The 26,538-nt window shown below is 55.2% G+C and overlaps 1 protein-coding gene and 1 non-coding gene across 2 annotated transcripts in view; both read right to left on the bottom strand.

Moving 5' to 3' along the window:
- Positions 1-25,891, bottom strand: part of supt16h (SPT16 homolog, facilitates chromatin remodeling subunit) — a 41,869-nt gene extending 15,978 nt beyond the window's left edge. The window contains exons 1-7 of the mRNA XM_070866745.1: positions 25,781-25,891; positions 24,352-24,417; positions 23,418-23,513; positions 14,823-14,938; positions 12,956-13,109; positions 7,362-7,489; positions 3,038-3,173 (exon numbers count right to left, since the gene is read on the bottom strand). Coding sequence (XP_070722846.1) covers positions 3,038-3,173; positions 7,362-7,489; positions 12,956-13,109; positions 14,823-14,938; positions 23,418-23,513; positions 24,352-24,417; positions 25,781-25,891 — 807 coding nt within the window. The remainder of the gene's footprint in view (positions 1-3,037; positions 3,174-7,361; positions 7,490-12,955; positions 13,110-14,822; positions 14,939-23,417; positions 23,514-24,351; positions 24,418-25,780) is intronic.
- Positions 10,419-10,514, bottom strand: LOC139235762 (small nucleolar RNA U6-53/MBII-28). The gene has a single exon (XR_011588505.1). It is a non-coding gene; the product is annotated as a small nucleolar RNA U6-53/MBII-28 (small nucleolar RNA).
- Positions 25,892-26,538: the final 647 nt, after the last annotated feature.

The following is a 26,538-nucleotide window of genomic DNA, read 5'->3' on the forward strand; positions in this document are numbered from 1 at the left end:
ACCAATCTCCTCCACTTCCCTAGCGGGAGTGCATGCAGGCAGCATCACAAAAATTAGGAGCAGGTGGCTTTTACTGCAAAGGGGATGGAGTATAAAAGCAGGGAAGTCTTGCTCCAGTTATACAGGGTATTGGTGAGGCCACACCTGGAGTACTGCGTGCAGTTTTGGTTTCCATATTTACGAAAGGATATACTTTGCTTTGGAGGCAGTTCAGAGAAGGTTCACTCGGTTGATTCCGGGGATGAGGGGGTTAACTTATGAGGAAAGGTTGAGGAGGTTGGGCCTCTACTCATTGGAGTTCAGAAGAATGAGAGGTGATCTTATCGAAACGTATAAGATTATGAGGGGGCTCGACAAGGTGGATGCAGAGAGGATGTTTCCACTGATGGGGGAGACTAGAACTAGGGGGCATGGTCTTAGAATAAGGGGCCGCCCATTTAAAACTGAGATGAGGAGGAATTTCTTCTCTCAGAGGGTTGTAAATCTGTGGAATTCTCTGCCCCAGAGAGCTGTGGAGGGCTGGGTCATTGAATATATTTAAGGGGGAGATAGATGTTTGGGCGATAAGGGAGTGAAGGGTTATGGGGAGCGGGCGGGGAAGTGGAGCTGAGTCCATGATCGGATCAGCCATGATCGTATTGAATGGCGGAGCAAGCTCGAGGGGCCGAATGGCCGACTCCTGCTCCTATTTCTTATGTTATGAGTCGGCCATTCGGCCCCTCGAGCCTGCTCCGCCATTCAATAAGATCGCGGCTGACCTTCAACCGCAACCCCACTTTCCCGCCCGCTCCCTCGCTTCCCCCAAGAGTCCAAAACTCTATCGATCCCAGCCTTGAAGACTGAGCCTCCGTGGCCCTTCTGGGGCAGAGAATTCCACAGGTTCACCACCCTCCGAGTGAAGGCATCCCTCCCTCACAGACATTTACAGCGGGGAAGGAGGCCGTTCCGGCCCATCGTGTCCGCGTTGTGCCGGCCGACCAAGAGCTACCCGGCCTAATCCCACTTTCCCCGCTCTGGGTCCGGAGCCCTGTAGGTTACAGCACTTCAGGAGCACATCCAAATGTGGTGAGGGTTTCTGCCTCTACCCCCCTTTCAGGCCGTGAGTTCCCCCCCCAGACCCCCACCACCCTCTGGGTGAAGACATTTCCCCTCAAATCCCCTCTAAACCTCCCCCCCCAATTACTTTCAATCTCTGCCCCCTGGTTGTTGACCAATCCTCATCTCGGTGCTCAATGGCCGACCCCTTATCCTGAGACTGTGACCCCTGGTTCTGGACTCCCCAGCCCGGGGAAACACCCTCCCTGCATCTACCCTGTCAAGACTTCTAAAAATGTTCTCATTTTCAATGAGGTCACCCCTCATTCTTCTAGATTGCAGAGCATAGGCCCATTCGACACAATCTCTTGCGATAGGACAGCCCTCCCCTCCCTAGGATCAATGTGGTGAGGCTGCGTTGTACCAGCCAATCCTTCCTCTGATGGGGGCACTGGGAGGGGCAGTGGGTCAGACACTGTCCCTCAGTGTAAAGGGGGTTGAATGTTGGCCCCGTGCCAACGGGGATTATGCCCCCCCTCAGATCTTTAACACCCACCCGATCAGGGAAACGGGGCCTTGTTTTAGCGTCACGTTCCAAGGACGAAACCCCTCCGACAGTGCGGCGCTCCCTCAGTACTGCCCCTCCGACAGTGCAGCGCTCCCTCAGTACTGCCTCTCCGACAGTGCAGCTCTCCCTCAGTACTGCCCCTCCGACAGTGCGGCGCTCCCTCAGCACTGCCCCTCCGACAGTGTGGCGCTCCCTCAGCACTGCCCCTCCGACAGAGCGGCGCTCCCTCAGTACTGCCCCTCCGACAGCGCGGCGCTCCCTCAGTACTGCCCCTCCGACAGCGCGACGCTCCCTCAGTACTGCCCCTCCGACAGCGCGACGCTCCCTCAGTACTGCCCCTCCGACAGTGCGGCGCTCCCTCAGTACTGCCCCTCCGACAGCGCGGCGCTCCCTCAGTACTGCCCCTCCGACAGCGCGGCGCTCCATCAGTACTGCCCCTCCGACAGCGCGGCGCTCCATCAGTACTGCCCCTCCGACAGTGCGACGCTCCCTCAGTACTGCCCCTCCGACAGTGCGGCGCTCCCTCAGTACTGCCCCTCCGACAGTGCGGCTCTCCCTCAGTACTGCCCCTCCGACAGTGCGGCGCTCCCTCAGTACTGCCTCTCCGACAGCGCGGCGCTCCCTCAGTACTGCCCCTCCGACAGTGCAGGGCCCCCTCAGTACTGCCCCTCCGACAGTGCGGCTCTCCCTCAGTACTGCCCCTCCGACAGTGCGGCGCTCCCTCAGTACTGCCCCTCCGACAGTGCGGCGCTCCCTCAGTACTGCCCCTCCGACAGTGCGGCTCTCCCTCAGTACTGCCCCTCCGACAGTGCGGCTCTCCCTCAGTACTGCCCCTCCGACAGTGCGGCGCTCCCTCAGTACTGCCCCTCCGACAGTGCGGCTCTCCCTCAGCACTGCCCCTCCGACAGTGCGGCTCTCCCTCAGTACTGCCCCTCCGACAGTGCGGCTCTCCCTCAGTACTGCCCCTCCGACAGTGCGGCGCTCCCTCAGTACTGCCTCTCCGACAGCGCGGCGCTCCCTCAGTACTGCCCCTCCGACAGTGCAGCACTCCCTCAGTACTGCCCCTCCGACAGCGCGGCACTCCCTCAGTACTGCCCCACCTGGATTATGTGCTCAAGTCTCTGGGGGGGGGTACTCGAGACTCGAGTGGGACCACTGAGCCACGGCTGCCACTTTCCCCGCCCTGCCGAAGAGCGCAAGTTATTCTCATGTCCAAAGCTGCGCCACCCGCTGGCCAGAGCTGGCAACTGCGCCGTGACGGTTGACATAGGAAAATTGGATGGGAAATGCTGGCGCATCATCTTCCAATGGGAAATTGCGATAGAGAGGGGAAATACCAACAAGTAGTAAAGCTGCTGCATGCCTCGCGTGGTCTTAATCAATTCTAATCATTTAAACAGTAAGGAAGGGTGTCCCGTCGGCCATGCCGCTCACCTCCTTTTCCTTCTCCTCGGCCTCCCGTGTCTTGTAGCGTTTCTGCACTTCCTTGATGATACGGAACGCGTTCTGGAGGTTGGTGGCCGGGACAAGCTGCTCGCCGGGAATCTTGAGGTTCGATGCCCGATACGTTCTGTGTGGTGTGGGGGCAAATCAGGAAAGAGGGGGGGGGGGGAGGGGGGAGGGGTGGTAAGTGGGGAGAGATGCGAGCCCGCTGTTCAACAGCACACACGCGCCACGATTGCCAGCCACCGACAAACTTCATTTAGCCGCTTTGGGTCCGCGTCCATCGGTGCGCCCGTGTAAATCGCTGGGGCAGAACCTCCAGCTGGAGAACCCTGGCAGATTCTGGGCACGGCACTTTCCGCAAAGGTGTCAAGGCCTTAAGAGAGAGCGGGTGCAGAGGAGAGATTGACCAGGATGGGTCCCAGGGGATGAGGGGACTTCAGTGGCGTGGATAGACTTGGAGAAGCTGGGGTTGTTCTCCTTGGAGCAGAGGTGGTTAAGGGGAGATCTGATAGAGGTGTTCAAAAATTCATTACTGTTTTGATAGAACAAATAATGCGAATTGTAATTTTGAACATATAACTGAAGTTCCTCCCCTCTGGTACCATTCTGGTCAATCTCCCCCTTAACAGAAGAACATAAGGAATAGGAGCAGGAGCCGGCCATTCGGCCCCTCGAGCCCGCTCCGCCATTTAACACGATCATGGCTGATCCGATCATGGACTCAGCTCCACTTCCCCGCCCGCTCCCCCTTATGGGTTAAGAAACTGTCTATCTCTATCTTAGATATATTCAATGTCCCGGCTTCCACAGCTCTCTGGGGCAGCGAATTCCACAGATTTATAACCCTCTGAGAGAAGCAATTTCTCCTCCTCTCAGTTTTAAATGGGCGGCCCCTTATTCTCAGACCATGCCCCCTAGTTCTAGTCTCCCCCCCATCAGTGGGAACATCCTCTCTGCATCCACCTTGTCGAGCCCCCTCGTAATCTGACACGTTTCGATAAGATCACCTCTCATTCTTCTGAACTCCAATGAGCAGAGGCCCAACCTGCTCAACCTTTCCTCATAAGTCAACCCCCTCATCCTCTGGGATCAACCACCTTTGTTTGCATGTTAGCCGACGTTGTTAACGGTTCTCTCTCTCTCTCTCAAATAATGTCCCCCTCTCCTTCAAATCTGCGGTCTTCGCCCCTCCCCTCAAAAGAAACGACCCTTGACCCCACTTTGCTCGCTCGCTATCGCCCCGTCTCCAACCTCCCTTCCCTCTCCAAAGTCCTTGAACGTGTTGTCGCACCCCCCCCCCCCCAAACCCGTGACCGTTTTCCCCGGAACTCCAGGCTGGAATGCCTCCGATCTGGTTTCCGTCCCTGCCACAGTATCGAAACGGCTCTCATCACAGTCACAAATGACATCCTTTGTGACTGTGACAAAGGTAAACTCTCTCTCCTCGCCCTTCTGGACCGGTCTGCGGCCTTTGGCACGGTGTGACCACTCCATCCTCCTCCAACGCCTCGCCGCCGTCATCCAGCTGGGTGGGTGGGGGAAACTGCACTCGCCTGGTCCCATTCTTATCCATCTCATCGCAGCCACAGAATCGCCTGCAAGGGCTTCTCTTCCCGCCCCCCCCCCTGCATCGTGACCTCTGGTGTCCCCCAAGGATCTGTCCTTGGCCGCCTCCTATCCCCCATCGACATGCTGCCCCTTGGCGACATCATCGGCAAACACGGAGTCAGTTTCCACATGTACGCTGTCGGTACCCAGCTCTGCCTCCCTCCCGCCCTCCACGGTCTCGAAATTGTCAGGCTGCTTGTCCCACATCCCCAGTTCTGGATGGGCAGAAAATGTCCCCCAATTAAATATTGGGAAGACCGAAGCCATTGTCTTTCGTTCCCCGCCACAAACTGCGTTGCCCTAGCCACCCACTCCATCCCTCTCCCCAACTCCTGTCTGAGGCTGAACCAGACTGTTCGCAACCTAGGTGCCATATTTGACCTGCAAATGAGCTTCCCGCCACATATCCCGCAGCGTAACTCACACCGCCTATTTCCACCTCCGTAACATCGCCCGTCCCCGTCCCCGCCCCCTGCCTCAGCTCATCCGCTGCTGAAACCCTCATCCGTGCCTTTGTTACCTCCAGACTTGACTATTCCAACGCACTTCTGGCCGGTCTCCCACATTCTACCCGACGTAAACTAGAGGTGATCCAAACCTTGGCTGCCCCCGTCTCCTAACTCGCACCGAGTCCCGCTCACCCATCACCTGCTGTGCTCGCTGCCCCGTGTCCTAACTCGCACCGAGTCCCGCTCACCCATCACCCTCTGTGCTCGCTGACCTACATTGACTCCCGGTTAAGCAACGCCTTGATTTCAAAATCTCCTCCAGTCCCGACACCCTCCCTATCTCTATAACCCCCTCCAGCCCCTACACCCCTCCCTATCTCTGTAACCCCATCCAGCCCCTAAACCCCTCCCTATCCCTGTAACCTCCTCCAGCCCCTACACCCCTCCCTATCTCTGTAACCCCATCCAGCCGCTAAACCCCTCCCTATGTCTGTAACCACCTCCAGCCCCTACACCCCTCCCTATCTCTGTAACCCCCTCCAGCCCCTGCACCCCTCCCTATCTCTGTAACACCATCCAGCCCCTACACCCCCCCGAGATCTCTGCACTCCTCTAATTCTGCCCCCCTGACCATCCCTGATTATAATCGCTCCACCATCGGTGGCCGTGCCTTCTGTTGCCTGGGCCCCAAGCTCTGGAAGTCCCTCCCTAAACCTCTCCGCCTCTCTACCTCTCTCTCTTCCTTCAGGGCACTCCTTAAAACCTACCTCTTTGACCCAGCTTTTGGTCACCATCGCTAATTTCTCCTGACGTGGCTGGGGGTCAGATTCTTTATCGCCTGTGAAGCACCCTCGGACATTTCACCCCGTTAAAGGCGCTCTCTAAATGGTGGAGTTTTTACGTTGTCCCTCCCTCCCGACACCACCCCTCCAGGCCCTTGCTCTGTGTGTGAGTACTAGCTACAGGGTTGTGGCAGCACAGTGGTAATGTTCGTGGACGTGTGATCCTGAGACCTGGACTCGTGATCCGGAGAGACCAGTTCAAATCCCACCACGGCAGCTGGGGAATTTAAATTCAGCTAATTAAATAAATCTGGAGTAATAAGCTAGTGTTGTAAAAGGCCTTCTGGTTGACGAATGCCCTTTCGGGAAGGAAATCTTCTGCCCTTACCCGTTCTGGCCTACATGTGACCCCTGACCCCACAGTAATGCCCTCTAAAATGGCGGCTGACCACCACCTTCTCAAGGGGCAATTAGGGATGGGCGACAAATGCCCGTCTTTATATGTTTCTGTGAGATTCCCTCTCATCCTTCTAAACTCCAGTGAATACAGGCCCAGTTGATCCAGTCTCTCCTCATATGTCAGTCCAGCCATCCCGGGAATCAGTCTGGTGAACCTTCGCTGCACTCCCTCAATAGCAAGAATGTCCTTCCTCAGATTAGGAGACCAAAACTGAAGACAATATTCCAGGTGTGGCCTCACCAAGGCCCTGTACAACTGCAGTAAGACCTCCCTGCTCCTATACTCAAATCCCCTCGCTATGAAGGCCAACATACCATTTGCCTTCTTCACCGCCTGCTGTACCTGCATGCCAACTTTCAATGACTGATGTACCATGACACCCAGGTCTCGTTGCACCTCCCCTTTTCCTAATCTGTCGCCATTCAGATAATATTCTGCCTTCCTGTTTTTGCCACCAAAGTGGATAACCTCACATTTATCCACATTATACTTCATCTGCCATGCATTTGCCCACTCACCTAACCTGTCCAAGTCACCCTGCAGCCTCTTAGCATCCTCCTCACAGCTCACACCGCCACCCAGCTCAGTGTCATCTGCAAACTTGGAGATATTACATTCAATTGCTTCGTCTAAATACGTTTCTCGGGAGATCCCCCTCTCATTCTTCTAAATTCCAGTGAACACAGGCCCAGTCGATCCAGTCTTTCTTCATATGTCAGTCCTGCCATCCCGGGAATCAGTCTGGTGAACCTTCGCTGCAAATACAAGCTGTGTCGTTGCTCTGAGGAGGGCAACCCCAGTTTCTCCCGTCACTGCACGTCACCGAGAGCCCTCATCCCCGGCACCATTCTGGTCAATCTCCTCCTTAACCTTCTCTGCTGCAAGGAGAAGCAGTCCAGCTCCGCCAGTCGCTCCATGTCGCTGGTAGCATTCTGGGTAGCGAGTGACAAGACAGCGCAACAGGGAAGACGCGACAGCCCCCACCCACCGCTCCTGTCTGCGGCCGTACTTACATCTCCTTGACGAAGGTGGCCTCCGGATTGGGGAAAAGGTTGCCCTCGTTACGCCCCAGGGCGCTGCCGGGACAGTAGAAGTTGATGCGGAGGTAGGTGTAGTCGCCCTCCACCGACGTGCTGATGTTCTGCAGATGGGGGCAAACAGAATACAGAGTGAGGTTTGATCAAACATCTCCCCGCCTGTCCCACTGGGGTCACACGGGCCCACCCAAAGGGCCCCTTCCAATTCAAGGAGGGATATACGTGCTTTGGAGGCAGTTCAGAGAAGGTTCACTCGGTTGATTCTGGAGATGAGGGGGTTGACTTATGAGGAAAGGTTGAGGAGGTTGGGCCTCTACTCATTGGAATTCAGAAGAATGAGAGGTGATCTTATCGAAACGTATCAGATTATGAGGGGGCTCGACAAAGTGGATGCAGAGAGGATGTTCCCACTGATGGGGGAGACTAGAACTAGGGGGCATAGTCTCAGAATAAGGGGCCGCCCATTTAAAACTGAGATGAGGAGGAATTTCTTCTCTCGGAGGGTTGTAAATCTGTGGAATTCTCTGCCCCAGAGAGCTGTGGAGGCTGGGTCATTGAATATATTTAAGGTGGAGATAGACAGATTTTTGAGCGATAAGGGAGTGAAGGGTTATGGGGAGCGGGCGGGGAAGTGGATCGGAGCAGCCATGGTCGTATTAAATGGCGGAGCAGGCTCGAGGGGCCGAATGGCCAACTCCTGCTCCTATTTCTTATGTTCTGCCACTGCGAGTCCAGCTGGGTATTGGACTGCGGAGGTCTATTGTGGCCCAACCTCACCTCACACCCTGCCTCCCCCACCAAACAGCGGCAGTCACTGGTACCCCATTAGGAGCAGGAACACCCATTCAGTGCCCCCCCCTCCCGGCCTCTCCCCTGGGGTTCTCGGCTCAATTATAGCCCTTTGCTGTCTGCCCTGGCTGGGATCGGCTCAGTCAGCACAGGCTGCACCAAGGCGTGTGCGCGCTCTCGGGGGTGCGTGCTCGAGAATGTCCATGAGAGTATGCGAGAATGCGCGCGCGTGCGCGCGAGCGAGGGGGGGGGAATGCGCGCGCGCGCGAGCGAGAGAGAGGGAATGCGCGCGCGAGAGAGAGGGAATGCGCGCGCGAGAGAGAGGGAATGCGCGCGCGAGAGAGAGGGAATGCGCGCGCGAGAGAGAGGGAATGCGCGCGCGAGAGAGAGGGAATGCGCGCGCGAGAGAGAGGGAATGCGCGCGCGAGAGAGAGGGAATGCGCGCGCGAGAGAGGGAATGCGCGCGCGAGAGAGAGGGAATGCGCGCGCGAGAGAGAGGGAATGCGCGCGCGAGAGAGAGGGAATGCGCGCGCGAGAGAGAGGGAATGCGCGCGCGAGAGAGAGGGAATGCGCGCGCGAGAGAGAGGGAATGCGCGCGCGAGAGAGAGGGAATGCGCGCGCGAGAGAGAGGGAATGCGCGCGCGAGAGAGAGGGAATGCGCGCGCGAGAGAGAGGGAATGCGCGCGCGAGAGAGAGGGAATGCGCGCGCGAGAGAGAGGGAATGCGCGCGAGAGAGGGGGCGCGCGAGGGAGAGTGTGTGTGTGGGGGTTCCGTACCACACCACGGGTCGGTAAATCACCCACCGAGACATGACACGAGTTGCACGGTGGTGTTTACGCTGCACATAGGCCCGCTCCGACCATATTCCATCCCACCCCATCAACAGACCCTGCTCTCCCATTCTCTCGCCCGTGTTTATCTACCTCGCCCCTTAAGCGCATCTGTGCTATGCATACGAACATAAGAAATAGGAGCAGGAGTCGGCTGTACGGCCCCTCGAGCCTGCTCCGCCATTTAATAAGATTATGGATGATCCGATCATGGACTCAGCTCCACTTCCCATAACCCTTCACTCCCTTATCGTTCAAAAATCTGTCTCTCTCCGCCTTAAATATATTCAATGACCCAGCCTCCACAGCTCTCTGGGGCAGAGAATTCCACATATTTACAACCCTCTGAGAGAAGAAATTCCTCCTCATTTCAGTTTTAAATGGGCAGCCCCTTATTCTAAGACCATGCCCCCTAGTTCTAGTCTCCCCCATCAGTGGGAACATCCTCTCTGCATCCACCTTGTCGAGCCCCCTCATAATCTTATACGTTTCGATAAGATCACCTCTCATTCTTCTGAACTCCAATGAGTAGAGGCCCAACCTCCTCAATCTTTCCTCATAAGTCAACCCCCTCATCCTCGCCTCAGAGTGTTCCCATCAACCTCTCCCTGTGGGAGCCAGTTCCACATTCTCACCAACTCCGGGTAAAGGACTTTCTCCTGAATTCGTGATGTGACTGATTCCTGACCATCTTATATTGATGGTCACCCCACCTCCCACCTTCCCCAACCCCTCCTCTCTCTCCCCCATCCCCCAGCCCGCCTTCCTCAAACTCCACCCTCTCCGGCTCCACGCTCTCTCCCCTTCCCATCCCCGCCCCCCCCATCCTCCTGGTCCCCAAACCACACCCTCTCCAACGTGCCCCCCCCCCCGGCCCCCTACCTTCCTCAACCCCTCCTCGCCCACCCATCCCTCAGCCACCCCCTGCCCTCTCCCCCTCCCCCTCCACCCCCTCCCATCCCCCACACTCGCCCCTCCCCCTCCCTCTCCCCCATCCCCCGGCCCTCTCTCTTCCCCCCCACCCCTCCCCCATCCCCCGCCCTCTCCCCTCCCCCCCATCCCCCGGCCCGCTCTCCTCTCCTCCCCCCCCCACCCCCCCTCCCTCTCCTCCCCCTACCCCCCCTCCCACCAATCCCCCACCCTCCCCCCAATCCCCCACCTCCCTTGTTCCCTCAAACTATTTCCCTCCATCTCCCCTTGGATCTTTTGCCAGCTGTCTGTTCGTTGGTTACTGACCCTCCGTCAGTGCAAAACAGGTTTGCCTTATTTGCTCCATCAAAACTCAATTTTGAACACCTGTATTAAATCTCCCCTTAACCTTCTCTGCTCCGAGGAGAACAAGTCCCAGCTTCTCCAGTCTCTCCGCGTCACTGAAGGCCCTCACCCCGGCTCCCATTCCTGTATCGATGGTGTTTTGCCTCAGTTCTCCACACACCGTGTCGAGAAGGTGAGTTTAACTCACGCACAGCCTGAGCTGCATCGGTATTAGCATGGCATCTCATCACTGGCACACCCCGGGTACAGGACCTCCCGCCCCGACCACACCCCCGGGTACAGGACCTCCCGCCCTGACCACACCCCCGGGAACAGGACCTCCCGCCCTGACCACACCCCCGGGAACAGGACCTCCCGCCCTGACCGCTCCCCCGGGAACAGGACCTCCCGCCCTGACCGCTCCCCCGGGAACAGGACCTCCCGCCCCGACCACACCCCCGGGAACAGGACCTCCCGCCCTGACCACACCCCCGGGAACAGGACCTCCCGCCCTGACCGCACGTGTTGTGGTAACAGTGCGGTTAACACCGGGATGACATCACAGAAACAGGTCCTTCGGCACAACTGCTCCGTGCCGGTGTTTATGCTCCACACGAGACCACCCCCCCCCGCCACCCCTCTTTATCTCAGCCCATGCCTCTATTCCCTTCTCCCCCATCGGTTTGTCCAGCTTCCTCTTTAATGCAGCTGCGCTATTTCGCTCAACCACTCCCTGTGGCAACGAGTTCCACACTCTCTGGGTAAAGGCCTTTCTCCTGAATTCACTCTTGGATTTATTAGTGACCATCTTGTATTTATGACCTCCAGTTTTAGTCTTCCCTGACTTGGACAGGTTAGGTGAGTGGGCAAATGCATGGCAGATGCCGTATAATGTGGATAAATGTGAGGTTATCCACTTTGGTGGCAAAAACAGGAAGGCAGAATATTATCTGAATGGCGGCAGATTAGGAAAAGGGGAGGTGCAACGAGACCTGGGTGTCATGGTACATCAGTCATTGAAAGTTGGCATGCAGGTACAGCAGGTGGTGAAGGCGGCAAATGGTATGTTGGTCTTCATAGCGAGAGGATTTGAGTATAGGAGCAGGGAGGTCTTACTGCAGTTGTACAGGGCCTTGGTTAGACCTCACCTGGAATATTGTGTTCAGTTTTGGTCTCCTCATCTGAGGAAGGACGTTCTTGCTATTGAGGGAGTGCAGCGAAGGTTCACCAGACTGATTCCCGGGATGGCAGGACTGACATATGAAGAAAGACTGGATCGACTAGGCTTATATTCACTGGAATTTAGTTGAATGAGAGGGGATCTCATAGAAACATGTAAAATTCTGACGGGATTGGACAGGTTAGATGCAGGAAGAATGTTCCCGATGTTGGGGAAGTCCAGAACCAGGGGTCACAGTCTAAGGATAAGGGGTAAGTCATTTAGGACCGAGATGAGAAGAAACTTCTTCACTCAGAGAATTGTGAACCTGTGGAATTCTCTACCACAGAAAGTTGTGGAGTCCAGTTCGTTGGATATATTCAAGAGGGAGTTAGGTATGGCCCTTACGGCTACACTATCGAACCGCTACGTACGGTTAAAGACCCTATTAGAAGTTTGCAGATGACAATAAAATGGGCCGTGTGGTTGATAATGAAGAAGAAAGCTGTGGACTGCAGGAAGATATCGATCGACTGGTCAGGTGGGCAGAGCAGTGGCAAATGGAGTTTAATCCGGAGAAGTGTGAGGTAATGCATTTGGGGAGGGGCTAACAAGGCAAGGGAATACACATTAAATGGTCGGACACTGAGAAGTGTGGAGGAACAGAGGGACCTGGGAGTGCAGGTCCACAGATCCCTGAAGGTAGCAGGCCAGGTGGATAAGGTGGTTAAGAAGGTAGACGGAATACTTGCCTTTATTAGCCAAGGCATGGAATACAAGAGCAGGGAGGTTATGCTTGAACTGTATGAAACACTGGTTAGGCCACAGCTGGAGTACTGCGTGCACAGTTCTGGTCACCACATTACAGGAAGGATGTGATTGCACTGGAGAGGGTACAGAGGAGATTTACCAGGATGTTGCCAGGACTAGAGAATTTTAGCGATGAGGAAAGATTGAATAGGCTGGGGTTGTTTTCCTTGGAACAGAGGAGGCTGAGGGGAGACCTGATTGAGGTGTATAAAATGACGAGGGGCCTGGATAGAGTGGGTAGGAAGGACCTGTTTCCCTGGGCAGAGGGGTCAACAACCAAGAGGCATAAATTTAAAGTAATTGGGGAGAGGTTCAGAGGGGATTTGAGGGGAAATGTCTTCACCCAGAGTGTGGTGGGGGTCTGGGGGGGAACTCACTGCCTGAAAGGGGGGGGGGGGAGGTAGAGGCAGGCCCGTGGGCATACGAATGACAGCGTGCAACAATTAAAATCTGACTGACCCGATGGCCTCTGGCTTACGAATGACAGGGTGCAACAATTGAGCTCTGACTGACCCGATGGCCTGTGTTTACTGAACAAGGACAAGGTAATGTGGCCTACGAATGACAGAGAGTGCAACAATTGAGCTCTGACTGTCCCGAGGGCCAGACTTTACTTGACGAGGAGGAGGAGGAGGCACTGCGGCCGAGGGAGGGGGCCAAGGCGGCACCGCAGATGCGCGAACACGCGGGGGGGGGGGGGACACACACACACGGACGGACGGATGTACCTTGATGGTGGCGATGTGGAATGGAGTGGCGATACCAAATACGGGAAGGATGACGGTCTCGTACTTCTTGTCGATGTAGATCTTCATGTCCCGGATGTCGTGTTCCTTTGGCATCTGAGACGAGCTCTTGTACGAGTCGCGCGACTTGCGAGCTCTGCAGGAGGAATAACGAGTGCACATGTCGGTGGAAGTTCAGGTCTTGCCCGACCTCCGCCCTCCGCTCCCCGGACTCGACCCCCGAGGAGGAGGAGGTGTACTAACCCGAACACATACCTGCCCAAAGTTCGGGTCAGAGTGGCTGGTCTCGGGATGTGGGTGTCGCTGGCATTTATTGCCCCCGCCCCCCCCCCGCAAGTTGCCCCCTTGAGGTGGGTGGTGCTGAGCCATCACCTTCAACTACTGCAATCCCGTGTGGTGAAGATACTTCCACAGGTCAGTTAGGGTCGGCAGTTTCTGTATTCTCACCCAGCGACGACGGAGGAATAGGAACAGGAGGCGGCCCATTCAGCCCCTCGAGCCTGTTACACAGGAACAGGAGGAGGCCCATTCAGCCCCTCGAGCCTGTTACACAGGAACAGGAGGAGGCCCATTCAGCCCCTCGAGCCTGTTACACAGGAACAGGAGGAGGCCCATTCAGTCCCTCGAACCTGTTACACAGGAACAGGAGGAGGCCCATTCAGCCCCTCGAGCCTGTTACACAGGAACAGGAGGAGGCCCATTCAGCCCCTCGAGCCTGTTACATAGGAACAGGAGGAGGCCTATTCAGCCCCTCGAGCCTGTTACTCAGGGACAGGAGGAGGCCCATTCAGCCCCTCGAGCCTGTTACACAGGAACAGGAGGAGGCCCATTCAGCCCCTCGAGCCTGTTACACAGGAACAGGAGGAGACCCATTCAGCCCCTCGAGCCTGTTACACAGGAACAGGAGACCCATTCAGCCCCTCGAGCTTGTTACACAGGAACAGGAGGAGGCCCATTCAGCCCCTCGGGCCTGTTACACAGGAACAGGAGGAGGCCCATTCAGCCCCTCGGGCCTGTTACACAGGAACAGGAGGAGGCCATTCAGCCCCTCGGGCCTGTCACACAGGAACAGGAGGAGGCCCATTCAGCCCCTCGAGCCTGTTACACAGGAACAGGAGGAGGCCCATTCAGCCCCTCGAGCCTGTTACACAGGAACAGGAGGAGGCCCATTCAGCCCCTCGAGCCTGTTACACAGGAACAGGAGGAGGCCCATTCAGCCCCTCGAGCCCGTTACACAGGAACAGGAGGAGGACCATTCAGCCTCTCGAGCCTGTTACACAGGAAGAGGAGGAGGCCCATTCAGCCCCTCGGGCCTGTTACACAGGAACAGGAGGAGGCCATTCAGCCCCTCGGGCCTGTTACACAGGAAGAGGAGGAGGCCCATTCAGCCCTCGGGCCTGTTACACAGGAACAGGAGGAGGCCCATTCAGCCCATCGAGCCTGTTTCCCCCGGGCTGGGGAGTCTAGAACCAGGGGTCACACAGTCTCAGGATAAGGAGTCGGCCATTTAGGACTGAGATGAGGAGGATTTTCTTCACTCAGAGGGTGGTGAATCTGTGGAATTCTCTGCCCCAGAGGGCTGTGGAGGCTCAGTCGTTGAGTATATTCAAGGCTGGGATCGAGAGATTTTTGGACTCTCGGGATATGGGGATCGGGGGGAAAAGTGGAGGTGAGGGCGATGATCAGCCGCGATCTTATTGAATGGCGGAGCAGGTTCGAGGGGCCGTATCCTGCTCCTTATGTAAATAACACCCCAGTGCCCACCGCTGTGAGTGTAATGTGCGTGGGGGGAGGGGCCTGTGCTCCTTTCCCGCTTAAACTATCTCGGAGAAAAGGGGATGGCGCTCACTTCTGGGTCTGCTGCTCGCCACGGTTCTCGGTCAGTCTGCGCTTAGCCTCCTCGTTGAGCTGGTGAGCCAGTTCCCTCTGGTGGGTGCGCCGTTTTTCCTCCGAAGTCATCTCATTCTGTGCAGCGGAGAGAGAGAAAGAGAGAGAGAGAGAGAGACACGGACGGTGAGGGCGAGGGAGAAAATAAACCGCCCGCGGTGAAAGATCACAGAATCACAGCTCAGGAAGAGGCCAGTCATAAGGACATCAGAACTAGGAGCAGGAGTCGGCCATTCGGCCCCTCGAGCCTGCTCCGCCATTCAATAAGACCATGGCTGATCCGATCATGGACTCAGCTCCACTTTCCCGCCTGCTCCCCATAACCCTTCACTCCCTTATTGTTGAAGAAACTGTCTGTCTCTGTCTTAAATTTATTCAATTTAATCAAGGGGTACTGAGGTTGAATGATCAGCCATGATCATATTGAATGGTGGTGCAGGCTCGAAGGACCGAATGATCTATTCCTGCACCTATCTTCTATGTAATGTCCCAGCCTCCACAGCTCTCTGGGGCAGAGAATTCCACAGATTTACAACCCTCAGAGAAGAAATTCCTCCTCATCTCAGTTTTAAATGGGCGGCCCCTTATTCTAAGACCATGCCCCCTAGTTCTAGTCTCCCCCATCAGTGGAAACATCCTCTCTGCATCCACCTTGTCGAGCCCCCTCGTAATCTGATACGTTTTGATAAGATCACCTCTCATTCTTCTGAACTCCAATGAGTAGAGGCCCAACCTCCTCAACCTTTCCTCGTAAGTCAACCCCCTCATCTCCGGAATCAACCGAGTGAACCTTCTCTGAACTGCCTCCAAAGCAAAGTATATCCTTTCGTAAATACGGAAACCAAAACTGCACGCAGTACTCCAGGTGTGGCCTCACCAATACCCGGTATAACTGGAGCAGGACTTCCCTGCTTTTATACTCCATCCCCTTTGCAATAAAGGCCAAGATACCATTGGCCTTCCTGATCACTTGCTGTACCTGCAGACTAACCTTTTGTGTTTCATGCACAAGTAACCCCCAGGTCCCGCTGTACTGCAGCACTTTGCAATTTTCAGCCCAACATGCATGTCTCAGCCGCCTGCTGTTTATGTTCCACACCCGCTCTTCCTCTCGCCCCATCAGCATATCCCTCCTTTGTGTTCTCCCTCTTTGGCTTATCGAGCTTCCCTTAACAGGACATAAGTAAAAGGAGGAGTGGGCCATTCGGCCCCTCGAGCCTGCTCCGCCATTCAATAAGATCATGGCTGATCCTCGACCTTAACTCCACTTTCCCGCCCGATCACCATATTGCTTGATCAGTTTATCATCGAACGGTTACAGCACGGAAGGAGGCCATTCGGAAATCATTGAGAACTGGTTGTCAGACAGGAAGCAAAGAGTAGGAGTAAATGGGGACTTTTCAGAATGGCAGGCAGTGACTAGTGGGGTACCGCAAGGTTCTGTGCTGGGGCCCCAGTTGTTTACATTGTACATTAATGATTTGGACGAGGGGATTAAATGCAGTATCTCCAAATTTGCGGATGACACTAAGTTGGGTGGCAGTGTGAGCTGCGAGGAGGATGCTATGAGGCTGCAGAGTGACTTGGATAGGTTAGGTGAGTGGGAAAATGCATGGCAGATGAAGTATAATGTGGATAAATGTGAGGTTATCCACTTTGGTGGTAAAAACAGAGAGACAGACTATTATCTGAATGGTGACAGATTAGGAAAAGGGGAGGTGCAACGAGACCTGGGTGTCATGGTACATCAGTCATTGAAGGTTGGCATGCAGGTACAGCAGGCGGTTAAGAAAGCAAATGGCATGTTGGCCTTCATAGCGAGGGGATTTGAGTACAGGGGCAGGGAGGTGTTGCTACAGTTGTACAGGGCCTTGGTGAGGCCACACCTGGAGTATTGTGTACAGTTTTGATCTCCTAACTTGAGGAAGGACATTCTTGCTATTGAGGGAGTGCAGCGAAGATTCACCAGACTGATTCCCGGGATGGCGGGACTGACCTATCAAGAAAGACTGGATCAACTGGGCTTGTATTCACTGGAGTTCAGAAGAATGAGAGGGGACCTCATAGAAACGTTTAAAATTCTGACGGGTTTCGACAGGTTAGATGCAGGAAGAATGTTCCCAATGTTGGGGAAGTCCAGAACCAGGGGTCACAGTCTGAGGATAAGGGGTAAGCCATTTAGGACCGAGATGAGGAGAAACTTCTTCACCCAGAGAGTGGTGAACCTGTGGAATTCTCTACCACAGAAAGTAGTTGAGGCCAATTCACTAAATATATTCAAAAGGGAGTTAGATGAAGTCCTTACTACTCGGGGGATCAAGGGGTATGGCGAGAAAGCAGGAAGGGGGTACTGAAGTTTCATGTTCAGCCATGAACTCATTGAATGGCGGTGCAGGCTAGAAGGGCTGAATGGTCTGCTCCTGCACCTATTTTCTATGTTGTTTTCTATGTCCCGGCTCTCTGCAGGAGCACCTCAGCCAGTCCCACTCCCCTCGCCCTTTCTCCGTGGCCCTGCGAATGTATTTCCTTCAGGCACTTATCCAACTCCCGTTTGAAAGCCTCGATTGAGTCTGCCTCCCCCACCCTCTCAGGCCGTGCATTCCAGATCCTAACCACTCGCTGCGTGACAAACGTTGTTTCCCCGTGTCGCCTTTGGTTCTTCTGCCAATCGCCTGAAATCTGTGTCCTCTGGTTCCCGACCCTTCCACCAATGGGAACGGTTTCTCTCTCTATCTACTCTGTCCAGACCCCTCATGATTGTGAACACCTCGATCAAATCTCCTCTCAACCTTCTCTGCTCCACGGAGAACAACCCCAGCCTCTCCAGTCTCACCCCGTCACTGAGGTCCCACATCCCCGGGACCATTCTGGCCAATCTCCCTCTGCACCTTCTCCAAGGCCTTCACATCCTCTCTAAAGTACGGTGCCCAGAATTGGACACAATACTCCAGTTGGGGCCGAGCCAGTGTTGTATAAAGTTCATCATAACGTCCCTCCCTTTTGTGCTCTGTGCCTCTATTTATGAAGCCCACGATCCCTTTAAAAAAAAAAGGGAGAGAAAGCGGGTAATTATAGACCGGTTAGCCTGACATCGGTAGTGGGGAAAATGTTGGAATCAATTATTAAAGATGAAATAGCAGTGCATTTGGAAAGCAGTGACAGGATCGGTCCAAGTCAGCATGGATTTATGAAAGGGAAATCATGCTTGACAAATCTTGTGGAATTTTTTGAGGATGTAACTAGTAGAGGTGACAAGGGAGAACCAGTGGGTGTGGTGTATTTGGACTTTCAAAAGGCTTTTGACAAGGTCCCACACAAGAGATTGGTGTGCAAAATTAAAGCGTATGGTATTGGGAGTAATGTACTGATGTGGATAGAGAACTGGTTGGCAGACAGGAAGCAGAGAGTCGGGATAAACGGGTCCTTTTCAGAATGGCAGGCAGTGACTAGTGGAGTGCCGCAGGGCTCAGTGCTGGGACCCCAGCTATTTCCAATATACATCAATTATTTGGATGAAGGAATTGAGTGTAATATCTCCAAGTTTGCAGATTACACTAAGCTGGGTGGCGGTGTGAGCTGTGAGGAGGATGCTAAGAGGCTGCAGGGTGATTTAGACAGGTTAGGTGAGTGGGCCAATACATGGCAGATGCAGTATAATGTGGATAAATGTGAGGTTATCCACTTTGGTGGCAAAAACACGAAGGCAGAATATTATCTGAATGGCAGATTAGGAAAAGGGGAGGTGCAACGAGACCTGGGTGTCATGGTTCATCAGTCATTGAAAGTTGGCATGCAGGTACAGCAGGCGGTGAAGAAGGCAAATGGTATGTTGGCCTTCATAGCGAGAGGATTTGAGTATGGGAGTAGGGGGGTCTTACTGCAGTTGTACAGGGTCTTGGTGAGGCCTCATCTGGAATATTGTGTTCAGTTTTGGTCTCCTAATCTGAGGAAGGACGTTCTTGCTATTGTGGGAGTGCAGCGAAGGTTCACCAGACTGATTCCTGGGATGGCTGGGCTGTCATATGAGGAGGGACTGGATCAACTGGGCCTGTATTCACTGGAGTTTAGAAGGATGAGAGGGGATCTCATAGAATCATATAAAATTCTGACGGGACTGGACAGGTTAGATGCAGGAAGAATGTTCCCGATGTTGGGGAAGTCCAGAACCAGGGGACACAGTCTAAGGATAAGGGGTAAGCCATTTAGGACTGAGATGAGGAGAAACTTCTTCACTCAAGAGAGTTGTTAACCTGTGGAATTCCCGACCGCAGGGAGTTGTTGATGCCAGTTCATTGGATATATTCAAGAGGGAGTTAGATATGGCCCTTATGGCTAAAGGGATCAAGGGGTATGGAGAGAAAGCAGGAATGGGGTACTGAGGTGAATGATCAGCCATGATCTTATTGAATGGTGGTGCAGGCTCGAAGGGCCGAATGGCCTACTCCTGCACCTATTTTCTATGTTTTGTATGTTTCCCGTAAGCATTTTGTAACTGCTTTCCCAACCTGCCCTGCCACGATCCAACGATCTGTGCCCATATACCCCCAGGTCTCTCTGATCATGCACCCCCTTTAGGATTGTACCCGTCAGTGTATATCGCCTCTCCTCGATCGTACGACTAAAATGCATCACTTTGCACGTTTCTGCGTTAAATTCCACCTGCCACGAGTCCGCCCGTCCCAGCAGCCTGTCTGTGTCTTGTTAAAGTCGATCCCCTGTCCTCCTCACTGTTCACTACACTTCCAAGTTTTGTGTCATCCGCACATGTTGAAATTGTGCCCTGCACACCCAAGGCCAAGTCATTAATATATCTCAGGAAAAGGCAGTGGTCCCAGTACTGACCCCTGGGGAACACCACTGTACACCTTCCTCCAGTCCGAGAAACAACCGTTCACCCCTACTCTCTGTTTCCGGTCACTCAGCCAATCCCGTATCCACGCTGCCCCTGTCCCTTGTATTCCGTGGGCTTCAACTTTGCCGGCAAGTCTGTTATGTGGCACTTTGTCGAACGCCTTTTGGATATCCATGTCTACTACATCTACCGCACTGCCCTCATCAACCCTCTCTGTTACCTCATCAAAAACTCAAACAAGTTGGTTAAACACAATTTGCTTTTAACAAATCCGTGCTGGCTTTCCTTAATTACTCCAACTTGTCCAATTGATTGTTAACTTTGTCCCGGATTATTGTTTCTAAAAGCTTCCCCATGACCGAGGTTAAACTGACTGGCCTGTAGTTACTGGATTTATCTTTATACCGTTTTTTGAACAAGGGTGTAACATTTGCAATTCTCCAGTTCTCTGGCACCACGCCCGTATGCAAGAGGGATTAGAAGTATTTTTTACTCAAGATTGCTCCCTGTCCTTTTCCACAGCTAATCTAAACCTTATGATACTATGATCACTGTTCCCTAAATGTTCCCCAATTGACACTTGGTCCCCTTGACTCACCTCGTTCCCCAGAACCAGTTCCAGCATTGCCTCCTCCCTCATCGGGCCGGAAATGTACTGATCAAGAAAGTTCTGCTGAACACACTTCAGAAATTCTTCCTTCCCACTGCCCTCAAGAGTGGCCCACTGAATGGGCCTCCTCCTGTTCCTGTGTAACAGTCTCGAGGGGCTGAATGGGCCTCCTCCTGTTCCTGTGTAACAGGCTCGAGATGCTGAATGGGCCTCCTCCTGTTCCTGTGTAACAGGCTCGAGGGGCTGAATGGGCCTCCTCCTGTTCCTGTGTAACAGGCTCGAGGGGCTGAATGGGCCTCCTCCTGTTCCTGTGTAACAGGCTCGAGGGGCTGAATGGGCCTCCTCCTGTTCCTGTGTAACAGGCTCGAGGGGCTGAATGGGCCTCCTCCTGTTCCTGTGTAACAGGCTCGAGGGGCTGAATGGGCCTCCTCCTGTTCCTAATGTAACAGGCTCGAGGGGCTGAATGGGCCTCCTCCTGTTCCTGTGTAACAGGCTCGAGGGGCTGAATGGGCCTCCTCCTGTTCCTGTGTAACAGGCTCGAGGGGCTGAATGGGCCTCCTCCTGTTCCTGTGTAACAGGCTCGAGGAGCTGAATGGGCCCCCTCCTGTTCCTATGTAACAGGCTCGAGATGCTGAATGGGCCTCCTCCTGTTCCTGTGTAACAGGCTCGAGGGGCTGAATGGGCCTCCTCCTGTTCCTGTGTAACAGGCTCGAGGGGCTGAATGGGCCTCCTCCTGTTCCTAATGTAACAGGCTTGAGGGGCTGAATGGGCCTCCTCCTGTTCCTGTGTAACAGGCGCGAGGGGCTGAATGGGCCTCCTCCTGTTCCTGTGTAACAGGCTCGAGGGGCTGAATGGGCCTCCTCCTGTTCCTGTGTAACAAGCTCGAGGGGCTGAATGGGCCTCCTCTTGTTCCTGTGTAACAGGCTCGAGGGGCTGAATGGGCCTCCTCCTGTTCCTGTGTAACAGGCTCGAGGGGCTGAATGGGCCTCCTCCTGTTCCTAATGTAACAAGCTCGAGGGGTTGAATGGGCCTCCTCCTGTTCCTAATGTAACAGGCTCGAGGGGCTGAATGGGCCTCCCGGTGATCTCAGCCTTGAATATACTAAATGACTGAGCCCTCTGGGGCAGAGAATTCCAAAGATTCACCACCCTCTGAGTGAAGAAATCCCTCCTCATGTCAGTCGTAAATGGCCGACCCCTTATCCCGAGACTGTGACCCCTGGTTCTCGACTCTCCAGCCCGGGGAAACATCCTCTCAGCGTCTCTGCTATTCGCTTCAACCACTCCCTGCGGTGGCGAGTTGCACATTCTCACCACGCTCTGGATAGAGACGTTTCTCCTGAATTCCCCATTGGATTTCTTGGTGATTATCTTATATTTAGGGACACTGGTTCTGGTACCGTGGGATCAGGTACAGAACGGGCCATGACTTGAAAGTTTCAGGCCTGTGACAGACTAACGGCGTGTTCTTCAACACAAAATCGCTTTGTTTGTGGAATGAGAGAGAAGCTCGCGGAGGGAATAATTCGATGGAAGGGGGACGCGGGGAATGAATGAAGGTCTTGTAACCTTCCCAGGATATGGCAACAGACTTGTGTCTGTAACAAGTGCGTTTATTATTGGTTCCTGGGATGTGGGCGTCGCTGGCAAGGCCGGCATTTATCGCCCGTCCATAACTCCCTCGAGAAGGTGGTGGTGAGCCGCCTTCTTGAGCCGCTGCAGTCCGTGTGGTGAAGGTGCTCCCACAGTGCTGTTAGGGAGGGGGTTCCAGGATTGTGACCCAGCGACGAGGAAGGAACGGCCGATAAAGGAACACAGGAACAGGAGGAGGCCCATTCAGCCCCTCGAGCCTGTTACACAGGAACAGGAGGAGGCCCATTCAGCCCCTCGGGCCTGTTACACAGGAACAGGAGGTGGCCCATTCAGCCCCTCGAGCCTGTTACACAGGAACAGGAAGAGGCCCATTCAGCCCCTCGAGCCTGTTATACAGCAACAGGAGGAGGCCATTCAGCCCCTCGAGCCTGTTACACAGGAACAGGAGGAGGCCCATTCAGCCCCTCGAGCCTGTTACACAGGAACAGGAGGAGGCCATTCAGCCCCTCGAGCCTGTTACACAGGAACAGGAGGTGGCCCATTCAGCCCCTCGAGCCTGTTACACAGGAACAGGAGGAGGCCATTCAGCCCCTCGAGCCTGTTACACAGGAACAGGAGGAGGCCATTCAGCCCCTCGAGCCTGTTACACAGGAACAGGAGGAGGCCCATTCAGCCCCTCGAGCCTGTTACACAGGAACAGGAGGAGGCCCATTCAGCCCCTCGAGCCTGTTACACAGCAACAGGAGGAGGCCCATTCAGCCCCTCAAGCCTGTTACACAGGAACAGGAGGAGGCCCATTCAGCCCCTCGAGCCTGTTACACAGCAACAGGAGGCCCATTCAGCCCCTCGAGCCTGTTACACAGGAACAGGAGGAGGTCCATTCAGCCCCTCGAGCCTGTTACACAGGGACAGGAGGAGGCCATTCAGCCCCTCGAGCCTGTTACACAGGGACAGGAGGAGGCCCTTTCAGCCCCTCGAGCCTGTTACACAGGAACAGGAGGAGGCACATTCAGCCCCTCGAGCCTGTTACACAGGGACAGGAGGAGGCCATTCAGCCCCTCGAGCCTGTTACACAGGGACAGGAGGAGGCCCATTCAGCCCCTCGAGCCTGTTACACAGGAACAGGAGGAGGCCCATTCAGCCCCTCGAGCCTGTTACACAGGAACAGGAGGAGGCCCATTCAGCCCCTCCTATTTCTTGTGTTCTGTTCTAGGCTCAGACCCATTCTTGTTGCCACAGTATTTATGTGGCTGGTCCAGTTAAGTTTCTGGTTAATGGTGACATCCCCCCCGCCCCCCCAGGATGGTGGGAGATTTGGCGATGGTAATGCCGTTGAATGTGATGGGGAGGTGGGCAGACTCTCGCTTGTTGGCGATGGTCATTATCTGAAACCGCACGGCACGAGCATTTCATAGAACAACGGGCAAGGAACGAATACTCAATCGTCAAACAAGACGCTGAATGAAGAGAGTACGAGACTGAAGCGATGGCTGACACACTTACCCGTGTCCTCTCAGTCAGGAGACTGGCCTTTCCGCCTCGGCCCAGCAAATCTTCAGCTTCGTCCTTGACTTCGTCCTCTTCTTCCTCATCTTCATTCTGAAACAAGACAGCACGGGGTTAGATACAGAGTAAAGCTCCCTCTACACTGTCCCATCAAACACTCCCGGGGCAGTACAGCACGGGGTTAGATACAGAGTAAAGCTCCCTCTACACTGTCCCATCAAACACTCCCAGGGCAGGTACAGCACTGGGTTAGATACAGAGTAAAGCTCCCTCTACACTGTCCCATCAAACACTCCCAGGGCAGGTACAGGGGGTTAGATACAGAGTAAAGCTCCCTCGACACTGTCCCATCAAACACTCCCAGGGCAGGTACAGGGGGTTAGATACAGAGTAAAGCTCCCTCGACACTGTCCCATCAAACACTCCCAGGGCAGGTACAGCACGGGGTTATATACAGAGTAAAGCTCCCTCTACACTGTCCCATCAAACACTCCCAGGGTAGGTACAGAGGGTTAGATACAGAGTAAAGCTCCCTCTACATTGTCCCATCAAACACTCCCAGGGCAGGTACAGGGGGTTAGATACAGAGTAAAGCTCCCTCGACACTGTCCCATCAAACACTCCCAGGGCAGGTACAGGGGGTTAGATACAGAGTAAAGCTCCCTCTACACTGTACCATCAAACACTCCCAGGGCAGGTGCAGGGGGTTAGATACAGAGTAAAGCTCCCTCTACACTGTCCCATCAAACACTCCCAGGGCAGGTACAGCACGGGGTTAGATACAGAGTAAAGCTCCCTCAACACTGTCCCATCAAACACTCCCAGGGCAGGTACAGGGGGTTAGATACAGAGTAAAGCTCCCTCTACACTGTCCCATCAAACACTCCCAGGGCAGGTACAGGGGGTTAGATACAGAGTAAAGGTGCCTCACCTTCAGAAAGATTCCAACGTTTTTGACCTTTTTCTTCACAGTTGTGATGATGGAGGCTGGTCCGTCCTGCAGGGGAACGACAGAGTGTTACGACAGAAAACGAGCCCCACCTCTCTCCTTCCCAGGAGCGGCCGCTGCTAGAGCTCAGAGATCCACGGGCTCCAGGATCCCTCTAGTGACGCACCAGCGCGGCACTGTCGGAGGGGCAGTACTGAGGGAGCGCCGCACTGTCGGAGGGGCAGTACTGAGGGAGTGCCGCACTGTCGGAGGGGCAGTACTGAGGGAGCGCCGCACTGTCGGAGGGGCAGTACTGAGGGAGCGCCGCACTGTCGGAGGGGCAGTACTGAGGGAGCGCCGCACTGTCGGAGGGGCAGTAGTGAGGGAGCGCCGCACTGTCGGAGGGCAGTACTGAGGGAGCGCGGCACTGTCGGAGGGGGCAGTACTGAGGGAGCGCCGCACTGTCGGAGGGGCAGTACTGAGGGAGCGCGGCACTGTCGGAGGGGCAGTACTGAGGGAGCGCGGCACTGTCGGAGGGGCAGTACTGAGGGAGTGCCGCACTGTCGGAGGGGCAGTACTGAGGGAGCGCCGCACTGTCGGAGGGGCGGTACTGAGGAAGTGCGCACTGTAGGAGGGGCAGTACTGAGGGAGCGCCGCACTGTCGGAGGGGCGGTACTGAGGAAGTGCGCACTGTAGGAGGGGCAGTACTGAGGGAGCGCCGCACTGTCGGAGGGGCCTTCTTACAAATAAGACATTAAACCGAGGCTCCGTCTGCTCTCTCAGATGAACGTAAAAGATCCCAAGGCACTATTTCAAACAAGAGCAGGGGAGTTCTCCTTGGAGCAGAGAAGGTTGAGAGGAGATTTGATCGAGATGTTCACAATCATGAGGGGTCTGGACAGAGTAGACAGAGAGAGAAACCGTTCCCATTGGTGGAAGGGTCAGGAACCAGAGGACACAGATTTCAGGCGATTGGCAGAAGAACCAAAGGCGACACGGGGAAACAACGTTTGTCACGCAGCGAGTGGTTAGGATCTGGAATGCACGGCCTGAGAGGGTGGGGGAGGCAGACTCAATCGAGGCTTTCAAAAGGGAGTTGGATAAGTGCCTGAAGGAAATACATTCGCAGGGCCACGGGGACAGGGCGAGGGGAGTGGGACTGGCTGAGGTGCTCCTGCAGACAGCCGGCACGGGCTCGATGGGCCGAATGGCATCCTACCTTGCTGTAACCGTTCGAGAACCGTACCACTCTCCCACTGTGAGGGGGATCAGCGGGATTGTGTGCGAACACGCGTGTGCGGGGGGGTGGCTCCGTCTCACAGCCCAGGGGGAGGGGAGGGGAGGGGGAATGGCCCCACAGGCCGTGGGAGGGGAGCTGGATGCCCCGGGGCCTGGTGTTTGGGGGGGGGGGGGGGGGGAAAGAGACAATTACCTCGTTAATCTGCACTGTGTCCCCGATAAAGAGAGCGTAGGTTTTCTCCTCGGCTGTCTTGCCTTCCTTGTTGTCCATCGCCGAGAAGCCCAAGTTGATGCTGAACATCATTCCTGGGGCCGGGGGGGGGGGGGGGGGGGGGGAGAAACGGCAATGTGTGAATCGGCCTCTCTCTCACACCTCAAATACCCACCCACAACCCCCCCACCCCCCACACACACACACACAACTCCCCCCCGCAACCACACACACACACACACAACTCCCCCCCGCAACCACACACACACAATCCCCCCCCACACACACACAACTCCCCCCCCCAACCACACACACACACACACAACTCCCCCCCCGCAACCACACACACACAATCCCCCCCCACACACACACAATCCCCCCACCCCCAACCACACACAACTCCCCCCCCCAACCACACACACACAATCCCCCCCCCCCCACACACACACAACTCCCCCCCCCCAACCACACACACACCCCCCCCCAACCACACACACACAACTCCCCCCCCCAACCACACACACACAACCCCCTCACCCCCACACACACACAATCCCCCCCCCCCCACACACACACAATCCCCCCCCAACCACACACACACAACTCCCCCCCCCAACCACACACACACAACCCCCTCACCCCCACACACACACACACAACTCCCCCCCCCAACACACACACACAACTCCCCCCCCCAACCACACACACACAATCCCCCCACCCCCAACCACACACAACTC

The sequence above is a fragment of the Pristiophorus japonicus genome, chromosome 23 (genome assembly GCF_044704955.1).
Source record: "Pristiophorus japonicus isolate sPriJap1 chromosome 23, sPriJap1.hap1, whole genome shotgun sequence".
In the NCBI taxonomy this organism is placed as follows: Eukaryota; Metazoa; Chordata; class Chondrichthyes; family Pristiophoridae; genus Pristiophorus; species Pristiophorus japonicus.